The 20,758-nt window shown below is 39.9% G+C and overlaps 1 protein-coding gene across 1 annotated transcript in view; it reads right to left on the minus strand.

The window, feature by feature from the left end:
* The window catches only part of sei (potassium voltage-gated channel seizure), a 924,474-nt gene that overhangs the window by 626,577 nt on the left and 277,139 nt on the right, over positions 1–20,758 (minus strand). The window contains exon 11 of the mRNA XM_071664734.1: positions 15,568–15,716. Within this exon, the coding sequence (XP_071520835.1) occupies positions 15,568–15,716 (149 nt within the window). The remainder of the gene's footprint in view (positions 1–15,567; positions 15,717–20,758) is intronic.

The raw sequence follows: 20,758 nt of genomic DNA on the forward strand, positions 1-20,758 counted from the left end.
CTCAGTCTCTAGCTGTCATGTGTAATGCATCAAAACTACAGCTCCCTATCCACATCCAAGCCCCACAAACTTTTCCATGGTCTACCCCAGATGTTTCACATGCCCTGGATCAGTCCATTGATAGCATGTCAACCCTGGTATACCACATTGTTCCTATTCACTCTATTCTTTGCATGCTTCTCACCTTCCTCTATGTTCAGGCCCCAATCTCTCAAAATCTTTTTCACTCCATCCTTCTACCTCCAATTTGGTCTCCCATTTCTCCTTGTTCCCTCCACCTTTGACATACCTCACAACCATATAACATCGTTGGAACTACTATTCCTTCAAACATAATGTTTTGGAAGGAGGTAAATAAAGTGCGTAAGACAAGAGAACAAATGGGAACACTGGTGAATGGGGGCTAATGGGGAGGTAATAACAAGTAGTGGTGAAGTGAGAGGAAGATGGAGTGAGTATTTTGAAGGTTTGTTCAATGTGTTTGATGACGAGTGGTAGATATAGGGTGTTTTGGTCGAGGTGGTGTACGAAGTGAGAAGGTCAGGGAGAATGATCTGGTAGTGAAAGCTTTGTGGAAGATTAAAACCAGCAAGGCAGTGGGTTTGGATGGTATTGCTGTGGAATTTATCAAAAAATGGGTGACTATGTTGTTGACTGGTTGGTGAGGATATTCAGTGTAAGTATGGCTCATGGTAAAGTGCCTGAGGATTGGCGGAATGCTTGCATAGTGCCATTGTACAAAGGCAAAGGGGGTAAAGGTGAGCATTCAAATTACAGAGGTAAAAGTTTGTTGAGTATTCCTGGGAAATTATATGGGAGGTATTGATTGAGAGGGTCAAGGCAAGTACAGAGCACCATATTGGGGAAGAGCAGTGTGGTTTCAGGAGTGGTAGAAGATGTGTGGATCAGGTGTTTGCTTTGAAGAATTTATGTGAGAAATACTTAGAAAAACAAATGGATTTGTATGTAGCATTTATGAATCTGGAGAAGACATATGATAGAGTTGATAGAGATGCTTTGTAGAGAGTATATGGTGTGGGAGGTAAGTTGTTAGAAGCAGTGAAGAAAAGTTTTTATCGAGGATGTAAGGCATGTGTACGAGTAGGAGGAGAGAAAAGTGACTGGTTCCTAATGAATGTTGGTTTGTGGCAGGGGTGCATGATGTCTCCATGGTTGTTTAATTTGTTTACAGATGGGGTTTTTAGGGAAGTGAATGCAAGAGTTTTGGGGAGGGGGCAAGTAAGCAGTCTGTTGTGGATGAGAGACCTTGGAAGGTGAGTCAGTTGTTGTTTGCTGATGATACAGCGCTGGTGGCTGATTCGTATGTGAAATTGCAGAAGCTGGTGACTGAGTTTGGTAAAGTGTGTGAAAGAAGAAAGCTGAGAGTAAATGTGAATAAGAGCAAGGTTATTAAACTCAGCGGCTGAGGGACAAGTAAATCGGGAGGTAAGTCTGAATGGAGAAAAACTGGAGGAAGTGAAGGTTTTGGATATCTGGTAGTGGATTTGGCAGCGGATGGAACCATGGAAGCAGAAGTGAGTCACAGGGTGGGGGAGGAGGCGAAGGTTCCGGGAGTGATGAAGAATGTGTGGAAGGTGAGAACATTATCTTGGAGAGCAAAAATGGGTATGTTTGAATGAATAGAGGTTCCAACAATGTTATGTGGTTGTGAGGCATGGGCTATAGATAGGGTTGCACGGAGGAGGGTGGGTGTGTTGGAAATGAGATGTTTGAGGACAATATGTGGCGTGAGGTGGTTTGATCGAGTAAGTAATGAGAGGGTAAGAGAGCTGTGTGGTAATAAAAAGAGTATGATTGAGAGAGCAGAAGAGGGTGTATTGAAATGGTTTGGTCACATGGAGAGAATGAGTGAGGAAAGATTGATAAAGAAGGAATATGTGTCAGAGGTGGAGGGAACGAGGAAAAGTGGAGGACTAAATTGGAGGTGGAAAGATGGAGTGAAAAAGATGTTGAGCAATCTGGGCCTGAACATACAGGAAGGTGAAAGGCGTGCAAGGAATTGAGTGAACTGGAATAATGTGGTATACTGGGGTCGAAGTGCTGTCAATGGATTGAACCAGGGCATGTTAAGCGTCTGGGGGGCCTGGATGTGGAAAGGGAGCTGTGGTTTCCGTGCATTATACATGACAGCTAGAGACTGAGTGTGAATGAATGGGGCCTTTGTTATTCTTTTCCTAGTGTTACCTCGCGCACATGCAGGGGGAGGGGGTTGTTATTTCATGTGTGGCGGGGTGGCGATGGGAATGAATAAGGGCAGAGAGTATGAATTATGTACATGTGTATATATATATATGTCTGTGTACATATATATATATATATATATATATATATATATATATATATATATATATATATATATATATATATACGTTGAGATGTGTATGTACATACATGTGCATATGGGTGGGTTGGGCCATTCTTTCGTCAGTTTCCTAGACCTACCTCACTAACGCGGGAGACAGCGACAAAGTATAATTAAAATAATATATAATTGAATATAAAATGTATATTATTTATAATACAATGGCACTATGCACGCATTCCGCCAATCCTCAGGCACCTCACCATGAGTCATACATACATTAAATAACCTTACCAACCAGTCAACAATACAGTCACCTCCTTTTTTAATAAATTCCACTGCAATACCATCCAAACCTGCTGCCTTGCCGGCTTTCATCTTCCGCAAAGCTTTTACTACCTCTTCCCTGTTTACCAAATCATTTTCCCTAACCCTCTCACACCCTATTTCTGCCACTCTATCATCAAACACATTGAACAAACCTTCAAAATACTCACTCCATCTCCTTCTCACATCACCACTACTTGTTATCACCTCCCCATTTGCGCCCTTCGCTGAAGTTACCATTTGCTCCCTTGTCTTACGCACTTTATTTACCTCCTTCCAAACATCTTTTTTCTCCCTAAAATCTAATGATACTCTCTCACCCCAACTCTCATTTGCCCTCTTTTTCACCTCTTGCATCTTTCTCTTGTCTCTGTCTCTTTCTTTTATACATCTCCCACTCATTTGCATTTTTTCCCTGCAAAAATCGTCCAAATGCCTTCTCTTCTCTTTCACTAATAATCTTACTTCTTCATCCCACCACTCACTACCCTTTCTAATCAACCCACCTCCCACTCTCTTTTGCGCAATCCATCACTGATTCCCTAAATACATCCCATTCTCCCCCATTCCCCTTACTTCCATTGTTCTCACCTTTTTCCATTCTGTACTCAGTCTCTCCTGGTACTTCCTCACACAAGTCTCCTTCCCAAGCTCACTTACTCTCTCACCACACTCTTCACTCCAACATTCTCTCTTCTTTTCTGAAAACCATACAAATCTTCACCTTAGCCTCCACAAGATAATGATCAGACATCCCTCCAGTTGCACCTCTCAGCACATTAACATCCAAAAGTCTCTCTTTTGCGCGCCTGTCAATTAACACATAATCCAATAACGCTCTCTAGCCATCTCTCCTACTTACAAACGTATATATATATATATTATATATATTATATATATTATATATATATATATGCTCTTCCCCAATCTGATGCTCTGTACATGCCTTCACCCTCTCAATCAATACCCTCCCATATGATTTACCAGGAATACTCAACAAACTTATATCTCTGTAATTTGAGCACTCACTCTTATCCCCTTTGCCTTTGTACAATGGCACTATGCACGCATTCCGCCAATCCTCAGGCACCTCACCATGAGTCATACATACATTAAATAACCTTACCAACCAGTCAACAATACAGTCACCTCCTTTTTTAATAAATTCCACTGCAATACCATCCAAACCCGCTGCCTTGCCCGCTTTCATCTTCCGCAAAGCTTTTACTACCTCTTCCCTGTTTACCAAATCATTCCCCCTAACCCTCTCACACCCTATTTCTGCCACTCTATCATCCAACCCATTCAACAAACCTTCACGATACTCACTCCATCTCCTTCTCACATCACCACTACTTGTTATCACCTCCCGATTGGCGCCCTTCACTGATGTTCCCATTTGCTCCCTTGTCTTATGCACTTTATTTACCTCCTTCCAAAACATCTTTTTTCTCCCTAAAATCTAATGATACTCTCTCACCCCAACTCTCATTTGCCCTCTTTTTCACCTCTTGCACCTTTCTCTTGGCCTCCTGCCTCTTTCTTTTAAACATCTCCAAGTCATTTACTTTATTTCCCTGCAAAAATCGTTGAAATACCTCTCTCTTCTCTTACTTCTTCATCCCACCACTCACTACCCTTTCTAATCAACCCACCTCCCACTCTCTTTTGCGCAATCCATCACTGATTCCCTAAATACATCCCATTCTCCCCCACTCCCCCTACATCCTTTGTTCTCACCTTTTTCCATTCTGTACTCAGTCTCTCCTGGTACTTCCTTAAACATGTCTCCTTCCCAAGCTCACTTACTCTCTCACCACACTCTTCACTCCAACATTCTTCTCTTCTTTTCTGAAAACCATACAAATCTTCACCTTAGCCTCCACAAGATAATGATCAGACATCCCTCCAGTTGCACCTCTCAGCACATTAACATCCAAAAGTCTCTCTTTTGCGCGCCTGTCAATTAACACATAATCCAATAACGCTCTCTAGCCATCTCTCCTACTTACAAACGTATATATATATATATGCTCTTCCCCAATCTGATGCTCTGTACATGCCTTCACCCTCTCAATCAATACCCTCCCATATGATTTACCAGGAATACTCAACAAACTTATACCTCTGTAATTTGAGCACTCACTCTTATCCCCTTTGCCTTTGTACAATGGCACTATGCACGCATTCCGCCAATCCTCAGGCACCTCACCATGAGTCATACATACATTAAATAACCTTACCAACAAGTCAACAATACAGTCACCCCCTTTTCTAATAAATTCCACTGCAATACCATCCAAACCTGCTGCCTTGCCGGCTTTCATCTTCCGCAAAGCTTTTACTACCTCTTCTCTGTTTACCAAATCATTTTCCCTAACCCTCTCACTTTGCACACCACCTCGACCAAAACACCCTATATCTGCCACTCTATCATCAAACACATTGAACAAACCTTCAAAATACTCACTCCATCTCCTTCTCACATCACCACTACTTGTTATCACCTCCCCATTTGCGCCCTTCGCTGAAGTTCCCATTTGCTCCCTTGTCTTACGCACTTTATTTACCTCCTTCCAGAACATCTTTTTATTCTCCCTAACATTCAATGATACTCTCTCACCCCAACTCTCATTTGCCCTCTTTTTCACCTCTTGCATCTTTCTCTTGATCTCCTGTCTCTTTCTTTTATACATCTCCCACTCATTTGCATTTTTTCCCTGCAAAAATCGTCCAAATGCCTCTCTCTTCTCTTTCACTAATAATCTTACTTCTTCATCCCACCACTCACTACCCTTTCTAATCAACCCACCTCCCACTCTCTTTTGCGCAATCCATCACTGATTCCCTAAATACATCCCATTCCTCCCCCATTCCCCTTACTTCCATTGTTCTCACCTTTTTCCATTCTGTACTCAGTCTCTCCTGGTACTTCCTCACACAAGTCTCCTTCCCAAGCTCGATTACTCTCACCACCCTCTTTACCCCAACATTCACTCTTCTTTTCTGAAAACCCATACAAATCTTCACCTTAGCCTCCACAAGATAATGATCAGACATCCCTCCAGTTGCACCTCTCAGCACATTAACATCCAAAAGTCTCTCTTTTGCGCGCCTGTCAATTAACACATAATCCAATAACGCTCTCTAGCCATCTCTCCTACTTACAAACGTATATATATATATATATATATATATATATATATATATATATATATATATATATATATATATATATATATTTTTTTTTTTTTTTTTTTTTTGTTGTGGATGAGAGAGCCTGGGAAGTGAGTCATTTGTTGTTCGCTGATGATACAGCGTTGGTGACTGCTTCATGTGAGAAACTGCAGAAGCTGGTGACTGAGTTTGGTAAAGTGTGTGAAAGAAGAAAGCTGAGAGTAAATGTGAATAAGAGCAAGGTTATTAGGTACAGTAGGGTTGAGGGTCAAGTCAATTGGGAGGTAAGTTTGAATGGAGAAAAACTGGAGGAAGTAAAGTGTTTTAGATATCTGGGAGTGGATCTGGCAGCGGATGAAACCATGGAGGCGGAAGTGAATCATAGGGTGGGGGAGGGGGCAAAAATCCTGGGAGCCTTGAAGAATGTGTGGAAGACGAGAACATTATCTCGGAAAGCAAAAATGGCTATGTTTGAAGGAATAGTGGTTCCAACAATGTTGTATGGTTGCGAGGCGTGGGCTATGGATAGAGTTGTGCGAAGGAGGGTGGATGTGCTGGAAATGAGATGTTTGAGGACAATGTATGGTGTGAGGTGGTTTGATCGAGTAAGTAATGTAAGGGTAAGAGAGATGTGTGGAAATAAAAAGAGCGTGGTTGAGAGAGCAGAAGAGGGTGTTCTGAAATGGTTTGGGCACATGGAGAGAATGAGTGAGGAAAGATTGACCAAGAGGATATATGTGTTGGAGGTGGAGGGAACGAGGAGAAGTGGGAGACCAAATTGGAGGTGGAAAAATGGAGTGAAAAAGATTTTGAGTGATCGGGGCCTGAACATGCAGGAGGGTGAAAGGCGGGCAAGGAATAGAGTGAATTGGATCGATGTGGTATACCGGGGTTGACGTGCTGTCAGTGGATTGAATCAGGGCATGTGAAGCGTCTGGGGTAAACCATGGAAAGTTGTGTGGGGCCTGGATGTGGAAAGGGAGATGTGGTTTCGGGCATTATTGCATGACAGCTAGAGACTGAGTGTGAACGAATGGGGCCCTTGTTGTCTTTTCCTAGCGCTACCTCGCACACACGAAGGGGGAGGGGGATGGTATTCCATGTGTGGCGAGGTGGCGATGGGAATGAATAAAGGCAGACAGTGTGAATTGTGTGCATGGGTATATAGGTATGTGTCTGTGTGTGTATATATATGTGTACATTGAGATATAGGCATGTATATTTGCGTGTGTGGACGTGTATGTATATACATGTGTATGGGGGTGGGTTGGGCCATTTCTTTCGTCTGTTTCCTTGCACTACCTCACAAACGCGGGAGACAGCGACAAAGCAAAATAAATAAATATATAAATAAAATAAAATAAATATATATATATATATATATAAATATATATATATATATATATATATATATATATATATATATATATATATATATATATATATATATGTGTGTGTGTGTCGGAGGTGGAGGGAACGAGGAGAAGAGGGAGACCAAATTGGAGGTGGAAAGATGGAGTGAAAAAGATTTTGTGTGATCGGGGCCTGAACATGCAGGAGGGTGAAAGGAGGGCAAGGAATAGAGTGAATTGGAGCGATGTGGTATACCGGGGTTGACGTGCTGTCAGTGGATTGAATCAAGGCATGTGAAGCGTCTGGGGTAAACCATGGAAAGCTGTGTAGGTATGTATATTTGCGTGTGTGGACGTATGTATATACATGTGTATGGGGGTGGGTTGGGCCATTTCTTTCGTCTGTTTCCTTGCGCTACCTTGCAAACGCAGGAGACAGCGACAAAGCAAAAAAAAAAAAAAAAAAAAAAAATATATATATATATATATATATATATATATATATATATATATATATATATATATATATATATATATATATATATATGCTCTTCCCCAATCTGATGCTCTGTACATGCCTTCACCCTCTCAATCAATACCCTCCCATATGATTTACCAGGAATACTCAACAAACTTATACCTCTGTAATTTGAGCACTCACTCTTATCCCCTTTGCCTTTGTACAATGGCACTATGCACGCATTCCGCCAATCCTCAGGCACCTCACCATGAGTCATACATACATTAAATAACCTTACCAACAAGTCAACAATACAGTCACCCCCTTTTTTAATAAATTCCACTGCAATACCATCCAAACCTGCTGCCTTGCCGGCTTTCATCTTCCGGCTTTCATCTGGTTTCAGAAGTGGTAGAGGATGTGTGCATCAGGTGTTTGCTTTGAAGAATGTATGTGAGAAATACTTAGAAAAGCAAATGGATTTGTATGTAGCATTTATGGATCTGGAGAAGGCATATGATAGAGTTGATAGAGATGCTCTGTGGAAGGTATTAAGAATATATGATGTGGGAGGCAAGTTGTTAGAAGCAGTGAAAAGTTTTTATCGAGGATGTAAGGCATGTGTACGTGTAGGAAGAGAGGAAAGTGATTGGTTCTCGGTGAATGTAGGTTTGCGGCAGGGGTGTGTGATGTCTCCATGGTTGTTTAATTTGTTTATGGATGGGGTTGTTAGGGAGGTGAATGCAAGAGTTTTGGAAAGAGGGGCAAGTATGAAGTCTGTTGTGGATGAGAGAGCTTGGGAAGTGAGTCAGTTGTTGTTCGCTGATGATACAGTGCTGGTGGCTGATTCATTTGAGAAACTGCAGAAGCTGGTGACTGAGTTTGGTAAAGTGTGTGAAAGAAGAAAGTTAAGAGTAAATGTGAATAAGAGCAAGGTTATTAGGTACAGTAGGGTTGAGGGTCAAGTAAATTGGGAGGTAAGTTTGAATGGAGAAAAACTGGAGGAAGTAAAGTGTTTTAGATATCTGGGAGTGGATCTGGCAGCTGATGGAACCATGGAAGCGGAAGTGAATCATAGGGTGGGGGAGGGGGCAAAAATCCTGGGAGCCTTGAAGAATGTGTGGAAGTCGAGAACATTATCTTGGAAAGCAAAAATGGGTATGTTTGAAGGAATAGTGGTTCCAACAATGTTGTATGGTTGCGAGGCGTGCGCTATGGATAGAGTTGTGCGCTGGAAGGTGGATGTGCTGGAAATGAGATGTTTGAGGACAATGTGTGGTGTGAGGTGGTTTGATCGAGTAAGTAATGTAAGGGTAAGAGAGATGTGTGGAAATAAAAAGAGCGTGGTTGAGAGAGCAGAAGAGGGTGTTTTGAAATGGTTTGGGCACATGGAGAGAACGAGTGAGGAAAGATTGACCAAGAGGATATATGTGTTGGAGGTGGAGGGAACGAGGAGAAATGGGAGACCAAATTGGAGGTGGAAAGATGGAGTGAAAAAGATTTTGTGTGATTGGGGCCTGAACATGCAGGAGGGTGAAAGGCAGGCAAGGAATAGAGTGAATTGGATCAATGTGGTATACTGGGGTTGACGTGCTGTCAGTGGATTGAATCAGGGCATGTGAAGCGTCTGGGGTAAACCATGGAAAGTTGTGTGGGGCCTGGATGTGGAAAGGGAGCTGTGGTTTCGGGCATTATTGCATGACAGCTAGAGACTGAGTGTGAACGAATGGGGCCTTTGTTGTCTTTTCCTAGCACTACCTCGCACACATGAGGGGGGAGGGGGATGGTATTCCATGTGTGGCGAGGTGGCGATGGGAATGAATAAAGGCAGACAGAGTGAATTATGTGCATGGGTATATATGTATGTGTCTGTGTGTGTATATATATGTGTACATTGAGATGTATAGGTATATATATTTGCGTGTGTGGATGTGTATGTATATACATTGTGTATGGGGGTGGGTTGGGCCATTTCTTTCGTCTGTTTCCTTGCGCTACCTCGCAAACACGGGAGACAGCGACAAAGCAAAATAAAAGAATAAAAAAAAAAAAAAAAAATATATATATATATATATATATATATATATATATATTGTTTATTTATTCATCTATTTTATTTTCATATATATATATATATTTATATATATATATATATATATATATATATATATATATATATATATATATATATATATATATATATATATATATATTCATATGTAGATTTAGGATTACAGTGGTAAAAATACAAAATAAATTTGTTGACAAAAGTATGGGAATTATGTAAGAACAATCATTTGATAAATATATGATCTATTTTGCATTACAAACAACATATAACCATTCTTAATTAGAGATACATGAATAAAAGGTAGAATTACAGAAGTTTGTTACAGTTTTGAAAGCAAGGAGCACACCGACCAACATCGCATCTATGACAATAAAATCATCTGTGCACGTCTCTCATGCTTAGGTGAACACTTCCTTCTCTTATAACCTTCAATATTCTCCATCACTTGAAGAGGGTACTCTGAACTAAGTGGGTTGGGCTGAAAAGGAACCGCTTTGCTTGTTTTTGTGCTTCAACGTCTGTCTTAGATTATCATTTATTTTTGGATGCTCGTAAGGGAACAAAGTTATCAGTAAGAACCTCAACAACAGAGGCCATACATGAATGCCTGCTAAGTTGTAGTGTCACCTGTGCTTTGGCTGTACAGAATGAGAAGGCAAATGTTTTGGCCCTACTACTAAATTTATGAAGTGAAGCAGGGGCACTGCATCACAACCTTATGTCAATCGTAACCGCTACACCATCATCTCTAGTTTCGTTATCTCCTTTGCTGTCACTATCAGTATCTGTTTAAGTACTGTCATTGTCAATATTCAATGAAAAGTCATCACTTCCAGAAGCCTTATCACCTGTAATATTAGTACTGTCCTCTGTATCAAAGTCCGAGTCATCCAAGTTGAGCTTTTGGGTTGCATGATAATCTGAGACATTTTTGTTTGTATATAAGAGACTACCTTACATACCTACACACTTTATTCATAGCTGTAAATATTCTAAAGGCTTATCTTTATAAAATATGTACTGAACGTACTTGAACAAAATAAACACAACCATAATAAGAATCACTGCTCAAGCCCTCACCCTCTCAGTGTGGACTGTGCAATGATTTACAAAGAAACTTAGCAATGCCTCCCCTAAGCACTCTTTTCCCATATGTAGATGATTCTAAAGCTCAGCCAATTATAGAAACTGGTGCTTCACATTTTCAATAAACCCTACTTTGGGCTTTATGGGTTTTACCGGTAATTCCCATAGCTGGTCCCAAAAGGAGGGAAAAAATTTAGCCACTAAATTATTTCTGATGAGCAAAGGATTTAAATTGAAGATCTAGAAGAGAGCACTTGAGATTTTGAGTGCAAACATATCCAACTACTTAACCCAAATTTCTGGCAAGGCATAAAACTAACATAAAGGGTATCCAAGAAAGACCTTTGTATGAGTTTTTGTCATTAACATTTATTAACTGAGCTAACATACCATGTTTTTTATTTTGAATTGCGAAGGGGAATTTCTCCCAATTTTAGTGGCATCAAGTGTATTACAATACAAGCCCTGTTAACAGCCATGTAAATTTCATAAACCACAACAGGCATTGTACTTTCTCCTGCAGTAATGTCATGACTAAATGTATTCTGAGCATCATACATGTGCAAGCCATCAGTGATACCATTATATAGTTGCAGCACATGCCATTGAGACTTTGAGAGATTTTATGCCAAATATTGAAAAGAGTAACTGTATGTTAACAAAATCAACTACATTTATTGATAAACTCTCAAGCTCTTTCTCAGACACTCTGTACTTTGTAAGGCTGCTTGAAAATTAAGCACAGTATAAAAATACTTTTTCACACCAAGAAAAATGCATAATGACCTAATGGTAACTTAACCATAACACATATCATATCCCAGGCTTACATTACACAATCTTAACCTGATCACAGACCCATTTATCATTAATTGCTCTAATCTTCAATTAAAACTTTTAATTATTCTCAGGAATCAACTTATATAAAACTGTTACATTACCATGTGGTCATAAGTGCTCAGTATGGTGATTACTAAAGTTTTTGCAGGTAGCTTCTTCATGCCCTCATCTAAATTCAGGGGCAAACTTTTTCAGTATGAAGGGATGCCTTGTTACAAGCAACTATAATATATAATTAACATCAGAAAATGATCCAGCTGTGTCGTTGACCCATATCACACAGAGGGGAAAGATGCAGCCGTATTCCTCCCAAATGTGAATGGTCTTTACTTTCTGCTGTGCAGCAATGTGCACTTGACCCAGCAAATTAGAGACTGTCTATGGGGCTCTAATGATGATAATATTAATTCATTAGATATTGAACATGATTTGGATCATAACTGGTGAGAGATCTTGATTGTGATATAAAAGAAATGAAAGTGAAATATTCTACAAATGAAGACAGGCATCTTTGTAGGTGGTTCAGCAGTGAATGACAACACCGTGCAGAATATGGGTATAATAAGTATATCTGAAAATTACATAAATTAATTGAAATGAACAGATGATACGTCTAAAAATTATGTATATAAGTCATATGCAAAATTTCTTGAGTGCATAGTGAAACATTTTATGCAATGATTATCTATCATTCACTGTGTATCACATTACAAAATCTTAAACACTGTGAAAAGTGTTATGAAATGAAAACAAATGTATGACAGATTCTGCCAAGTCAGCTTCAATAACAACCCAGGCAGCACACCAGTGGCTGTAAATGCCTGTACAGCCCTAAATAAGGTCAGTTTGCCAGTTTTTTTTTCCTTAATGATCTTTATATTACCCTTTTCTTCATACTTGATCACCGTTTCTTGCACCAGTGAGGTAGTGCCAAACAAATAAAGAAATTCAAAGAAAATGACCTATTAACATACATGACTAAAATATCTTCTGAACTGCTTAATTATACCTATTTCCTATCAACATATAGAAGTGTTTAATTTGTTTATGGATGGGGTTGTTAGGGAGGTGACTGCAGGAGTTTTGGAAAGAGGGGCAAGTATGCAATCTGTTGTGGATGAGAGAGCTTTGGAAGTGAGTCAGTTGTTGTTTGCTGATGATACAGTGCTGGTGGCTGATTCATGTGAGAAACTGCAGAAGCTGGTGACAGAGTTTGGTAAAGTGTGTGAAAGAAGAAAGCTGAGAGTAAATGTGAATAAGAGCAAGGTACAGTAAAGTTGAGGGACAAGTCAACCGGGAGGTACGTTTGAATGGAGAAAAAGTGGAGGAAGTGAAGTGTTTTAGATATCTGGGAGTGGATTTAATAGCAGATGGACCCATGGAAGCGGAAGTGAATCATAGGGTGGGGGAGAGGGTGAAAGTTCTGGGAGCGTTGAAGAATGTGTGGAAGTCGAGAACATTATCTCGGAAAGCAAAAATGGGTATGTTTGAAGGAATAGTGGTGTCAACAATGTTATACGGTTGCGAGGTGTGAGCTATAGATAGAGTTGTGTGGAGGGTGGATGTGCTGGAAATGAGATGTTTAAGGACAATATGTGGTGTGAGGTGGTTTGATCGAGTAAGTAATAATAGGGTAAGAGAGATGTATGGTAACAAAAAGAGTGGTTGAGAGAGCAGAAGAGGGTGTTTTGAAATGGTTTGGTCACATGGAGAGAATGAGTGAGGAAAGATGGACCAAGAGGATATATGTTTCAGAGGTGGAGGGAACGAGTTGAAGTGGGAGACCAAATTGGATATGGAAAGATGGAGTGAAAAAGATTTTGAGTGATCGGGGCCTGAACATGCAGGAGGGTAAAAGGCGTGCAAGGAATAGAGTGAATTGAAACGATGTGGTATACTGGGGTCGACGTGTTGTCAATGGATTGAACCAGGGCATGTGAAGCATCTGGAGTAAACCATGGAAGGTTCTGTGGGGCCTGGATGTGGAACGGGAGCTGTGTTTCGGTGCATTATTACATGACAGCTAGAGACTGAGTGTGAACGAATGTGGCCTTTGTTGTCTTTTCCTAGTGCTACCTCGCTTACATGAGGGGGAGGGGGTTTTTATTTCATGTGTGGCAGGGTGGCGATGGGAATAAATAAAGGCAGACAGTATGAATTATGTACATGTGTATATATGTATATGTCTGTGTGTGTATATATATGTATATGTTGGGATGTATAGGTATGTATATTTGTGTGTGTGTGGACGTGTATGTAGATACATGTGTATGTGGGTGGGTTGGGCCATTCTTTCGTCTGTTTCCTTGCGCTACCTCGCTAACGCGGGAGACAGCGACAAAGCAAAATATAAATATAAAATATATATATAAATATATAATAATAATATATATATAAGTGAAATATTTTTGAATTTCTTGAGTAACCTCTATACTAGGAACCCCTCTAAAGTTTTGGACTCCACTGTTTACAGGTTAAACAGACATATTCAGTTTGTAACACCTAAATAAAATAAAATGACTATTACAGAGTGTTTGATCGTGGTTGATTATATTCAATTACATATCCAATACTCAACAGTTTGAAAGAGTATTAAGTGAACATCAGGAGCAAAATCTTTCAGAAAATCAAATTTTTACATCTCTAACATTTAGTTATACTGCTCAATGGGTCATGAGAGGTTACGTATCACTGCTTTGGATTACTACAGGGTTAAGGTGAGAATTTATTTTAATCATATTCGAATTCCAATTTTTCAGTACTGTATTCGGAGAAAACTTCCAAAAAGTTAAGCACTTCTCTTTAAGTTTCCCTAACAAGATTGAAAAAATTAAGACAATCTCTCTCATTAATGCTCACACAATTCTAATTCTATACTTAGATATGTTAGAAAAATTCATCTTATAATTCTGAACCTAAAAAAAACTTTCTCTTCATTTTCAAAGTATGTCTCTCTATCTATATCTCTGATACCCGTTCCCTCCAGGAACTTCCATCAGGGGTGGCCACAGCAAAAAAGCCTCCACTTAACAGCCTATGATAAAAGAACATCATAAAACACATTCAAAACCTTCTACAATTCCTCTTCACGCTCAGCAAACAACACGGCATCATCTGCAAACAATCTTTTCACCAGCCACCACACTGCATCTCTGCACCTCCTTTTCCTAGTTCTGCTTTCACCTCTCTTATCACTCCATACATATATGTGTTAAAAAGCCTCAATGGCATCACACAGCCCTGCCTCACACCCAAAGCAAAACTTTTACTCAACTCTCCAATCACTCTTATACATGCATGTATTTCATGGAATGATAAAGAGATATTAGTAATACTGTCTTAAGGCAAGAAATTTTGGTTTAGGTAGAGGTCCATAAAACTCAAGTTTTGAAATTTCAAAGAGAAGCAACTTTGTTATTAAGAGACTCTGAACTTCTTTATGAACACTTATGATGTACTATCTCCCAAGCAAATCTCAAAATGATTCAATGACGCATGGTTTTTAGGTGCAAATTTTTCAGGGCACAATTAATATAAGAAATATGAGAACTTAAAAGTAATAGTTAGAATTAAGATAAAGTACTGTCATAAAAAAAATCAAAGCTGAAACCTAGTTCATTTGTTAGTATGCAACATAAAATCACTTAAAGCTATTGTAACCATAAATCATTACCAGCAACAAAACACAAACATCCAAAACAAGAATCACCAGCTGTACTTACCTTAAACATCCAGGTCTTGCTCCATCGAAGGACGAACAAGCATCAAACAGGTTACGGTTGAGGTGTAGGCTGATATCGGCCTGAAGGCACTCGGGAAACATACTCATCACCGCACTCATGTCTATGCCATTCGTGTATGACCACGCGTGCTTTTAAGGAAAAAATAGGGCAGGGAAAAATACCAATTTCAGTATCTCATGAACACCTACCGTAAGCATCCCGGACTGGCCCCTTCAAAAGCTGGACAAGAGTTGACAAGCTGTCGGTTGAGATGCAGACAGATGTCCGCCTGCAGGCAGTCTGGGAAGCCCTTCAACACCATGTTCATGTCGATGCCGTTTGTGTAGGTCCAAGCGTGCTGGGGAGATAAAGGGCCGGGGTGACACGAGCAGGGCCCACAACAAAAATGCAGGCAGGGGGGAGAGGGAGGGAGAGGAGAGAGAGAGAGAGAGAGAGAGAGAGAGAGAGAGAGAGAGAGAGAGAGAGAGAGAGAGAGAGTACCTATGACATGATTTTATATTATTGGTTACATGTTTAAAATTTTTTGTTCTCTGCTGCCAGGCACACAGAGTGGATGTCAATCCTTGGTTCATCTAGGACCATTTTTATCTGTCTTGCCTTCTTTTCAAGACTTCTGCAATCATTACATGAAATTTTCTTTTTATAGTCCTCTTGACAGGCCATCAAATAGTCTTTCCATCTTTCTGACTGGGCTCATGTAATTTTGCCTTATATCTTTGTGGTATATTCCAGGAAATAATTGCTCACTTAATAACTCTAATTCTTGTTTAGTTGTGGAAGAGTGTTAAAGGAGTGATATGGATGGGAATGAATGAAAATCGTTAGAGAAGAGGGTACAAAGGATTTACAATTGTGCTATCACTGAGAGTATGGGATAGTGTTGCCGAGCATGAATTAAATGGATCAAAAATAGTGCGGGTGACAGGAAACACCGGAATTGTGAGGTATGCACAAGTATCATATATGCACCTGTGAATATGAAGACAGTTTGAGGAAAAAATGAAATCAAACATTTCTGGAAAAATATGACTTGATAAATGAGTACGAAAAGAAAAGAAAGATGGTTTTAATGGGTAATATGAATGTGAAGGTGAGATGTGAGAAACTGGTGAGATAGTTGTTTAATGGTGAGTGCCTGAAGTACATGAGAAAGGAAGTTATCTAGTAAATGTCAGGGGTGAGGGGGTTTATTCCTTGCAAACACCTGTTTTTCAGCACAAGATCATCTACAGATATATGTAGATGAGAAATAATGGAAGAGAAGAACAAAAGAGTTTGATTGACTACTGCCAATAGATGGAAAAATGAGAAATATTGTGCTGGATGTTACAATTTTGAGAGGATTCTCTGACCATTTTGCAATTAATGTGGAAGTGAGGATCAGGGAGAAGTGAAAGTGTGGCATAAGGAAGTGTTGGCAAGCAGGAGATGAATCAAATAGAAAGCAAGGACTAGTATGAGAGAAAGGTGACAGAAAATCTAAGTGAAAGTGCTTTAAAGGTAAGGATTCAGTCTTGTGTGGATGAGATTTTTAATAATGTTTAGAGGAAGACCATTAAAATTAGCAGTTGCATATAAGGCTGTGAGATAAAGGAATAAAAGGAGCAATGCACGGTGGATAGATAACAAGAAGGCATGTAGTAGACTGCTTGAAAGGAATGTACCAGAGGAAGCTCAGCAAAGCAGGTGGGAAGAACACATCAGCAGCAACAGCACAGGGGGGGAGCCTGAGGCCTCCTCCATTTTGTTTAGACCTATATAGAACTGCAGTATACAGTATGTCGTGAAAGCTTTTGCTTTAGAAGCTGCCACCACCCCTGTACGTGTTAGTGGAATTAACTGAATGCAGAATAACTGATGCGTGAATTAGTATTTAACATTGAGAATGACTGTCAAAAGGTATCTAGTGAAAGGTAAGAAGCTGTAAGCAGCTGTAAGAAGCCCCTTCCATTTTGTTTAGACCTGTACAGAACTGCAGTATACAGTATGTTGTGAAAACTTTTGCTTCAGAAGCTGCCACCACCCATGTATATGATGTGTTAGTGGAAGTAACTGAATGCAGAATAACTGATGCGTGGATCAGTATTAAATATTGAGAATGACTGTTGAAAGGTATCTAGTGAAAGGTAAGAAGCTGTAAGCAGCTTTTATGAATCTGTATGACAGAATTGAGCAGAATGTTTTATGGGATGTGTTAAAAATACATGGGATAGGGGGACAACTGTCTGATGATCTGAAAGCCTCATATAGAGAAGCAAATATAATGTACGAGTGGACGGTGAGTTTGAGTGAAAATTTCAATATACATGAGGGTGTGAGGCAGAGCTGTGTGATGTCCCCATCGCTTTTTGACATATATATGGTTGGAGCAATAAGAGACATGAAAGCAAAACTAGTGAAAGAAGGGGAAGAGATCAAGCATAGTTGTGGGGTATGGTGACTAGTGACAAGCCTATCTGCAGATGATACTGTGTTGTTAGCTGAAAGTGAGGATGAGTCCATAAAGTTGTAAATGTGTGAGGCAGGGCTCTGTGATGTTCCCATGGCTTTTAAACATATAAAAGGTTGGAATGATAAGAGAGGGGAAAACAAAACTAGTGAAAGTGGGTGCAGAGATGGAGCACAATGGTGAAGCATTTTTTGCTGCTGATACTGTGTTGTTCTATGAAAGTGAGGAGTGCAGAAGGTTGTACATGTGTTTCATATGTATACCCAACGTGATTGAAGGTAAATACAAGTTAAATAATGGTGTTTGAAATGAAACAGTGAAAAAGAAAGTGCATTAAATTGTGTTATATATATGGGTGAGAAAGACTGGAGGAGGAAACAGAATTTAAGTATTTGGGAGCTATCTTGTGTAAGTTTGGTGATATGGAGAGAGAGATAAGGGACAGATTAGTACTAGGTAAGAGAGTCACTGGGTCCCTTAATAGAAAATGAGAGGTAAAGTGTAAATATGGATGTAAAGAAAGGAGTAAAGGACAGTACAATCCTTCTGCCCTATGAAGCTGAAACATGGATATGGAACAAGTCACAGAGGTCAAAAATCCAGATTGTGGTAATAAGCTATATAAAAGGACCATGTGGTATGGGATACAGAGTGGAAGAGTACTGCATGGGGAAAAATGATGGAAGAATGCAAGGGATGGTGCATGTGAAAGGCATGTAAGGACTGGATTAAGTGAAATCCCTTAGATGTGGGCACCTGCTTAATGTGCATTCCCAGAGGGAATGGGTGTCAGATAGATAGATAACATGTGGTATGACTAGATGGAATGAAGAAAGAAATGAAGGATATATGAGATATCTGGTACAACAGGAAACGCAAAGGGAATGAATTGTGGAATGGTAGAGTAAGTAAAATAATATTTTGAGGTGGTATGGGCATAGGGAAAAATTGCAAGATGGAAAATTTATGAAGAGTGTATGAAAATATAATTAAAGGGTCTGGTGTGAGAAGACCACCTGTAACATGGGGAAATATAGTGGAAGAGTACTGGAGGGATAGAAATCACGGAAGAATGCATGGAATGGTGCATGAGAGGGAAGCATGCAAGTGGCTACCCACTTAATGAAAGTTCCCAGACGGAATGGGCAACAGAGACAGACAGATACCTCAGTGTGATGTTTTTGTTCTTGCACTCTCAGTCTGTTGCATACATAGATAATCATGCATTTTCCTTCTTCTTTCTAGGCTGTAAAGGTCAAGTTCTTTTCAACCTTCATGATATCCCATATGTTCCACTTGCTAAATTTTGCTACAAGTTTTTCTGAATTCTATATATCTTTTTTGATTTTGGTTTCATATGATGGGACCATATGTTGAGCAGTATTCAAGTTTGCTTCTTTTTCTGTTGTTTCCTTATCAGGTGCAACCACTGTATCAAGGCTTTCCATGATTTAGTTGTTCAAATCATCTTCACTGCATTCCATTGACTTTTTATCTGCCCACTGATACGATGCTTAAATCTTGCATTTTTTCTTTATTTAGGTCTGAGCTTCTTACGCTAGTGTTGAGTGCTAAACTTCATAAATTCTTTCACCTCTCTGACTATATCAGATATCATCATGATGAGTATAAAGGATAATATCATTCCTATGTATGTATGTAGCATTTATGGATCAGAAGGCATATGAAAGGTTGATAGAGATGCTCTGTGGAAGGTATTAAGAATATATGGTGTGGGAGGCAAGTTGTTAGAAGCAGTGAAAAGTTTTTATCGAGGATGTAAGGCATGTGTACATGTAGGAAGAGAGGAAAGTGATTGATTCTCAGTGAATGTTGGTTTGCAGCAGGGGTGTGTGATGTCTCCATGGTGGTTTAATTTGTTTATGGATGGGGTTGTTAGGGAGGTGAATGCAAGAGTTTTGGAAAGAGGGGCAAATATGCAGTCTGTTGTGAATGAGAGAGCTTGGGGAGTGAGTCAGTTGTTGTTCACTGATGATACAGTGCTAGTGGCTGATTAGGTGAGAAACTGCAGAAACTGGTGACTGAGTTTGGTAAAGTGTGTAAAAGAAGAAAGCTGAGAGTAAATGTGAATAAGAGCAAGGTTATTAGGTACTGCAGGGTTGAGGGACGAGTCAATTGAAAGGTAAGTTTAAATGGAGAAAAACTGGAGGAAGTGAAGTGTTTTAGATATCTGGGAGTGGATTTGGCAGTGGATAGAACCTGGAAGTGGAAGTGAATCATAGGGTGGGGGAGGGGGCAAAAATTCTGGGAGCATTGAAAAATGTGTGGAAGTAGAGAACGTTATCTTGGAAAGCAAAAATGGGTATGTTTGAAGGAATAGTGGTTCCAACAATGTTATATGGTTGCGAGACATGGACTATTGATAGATTTGTGCGGAGGAGGGTGGATGTGCTGGAAATGAGATGTTTGAGGACAATATGTGGTGTCAGGTGGTATGATCGAATAAGTAATGAAAGGGCAAGAGAGATGTGTGGTAATAAAAAGAGTGTGGTTGAGAGAGCAGAAGAGGGTGTTTTGAAGTGGTTTGGTCACATGGAGAGAATGAATGAGGAAAGACTGACCAAGAGAATGTATGTGTCAGAGGTGGAGGGAACAAGAAGTGGGAGACCAAATTGGAGGTGGAAAGATAGAGTAAAAAAGATTTTGAGTGATCGGGGCCTGAACATGCAGGAGGGTGAAAGGCGTGCAAGGAATAGAGTGAATTGGAACGATGTGGTATATCAGGGTCAACATGCTGTCAATGGATTGAACCAGGGCATGTGAAATGTCTGGGGTAAACCATGGAAAGTTTTGTGGGGCCTGTTATGTGGAAAGGGAGCTGTGGTTTATACATGACAGCTAGAGACTGAGTGTAAATGAATGTGGCTTATGTTGTCCTTTCCTAGCGCTGCCTCACGCACATGCGGGGG

The sequence above is a fragment of the Panulirus ornatus genome, chromosome 9 (genome assembly GCF_036320965.1).
Source record: "Panulirus ornatus isolate Po-2019 chromosome 9, ASM3632096v1, whole genome shotgun sequence".
Classification (NCBI taxonomy): Eukaryota; Metazoa; Arthropoda; class Malacostraca; order Decapoda; family Palinuridae; genus Panulirus; species Panulirus ornatus.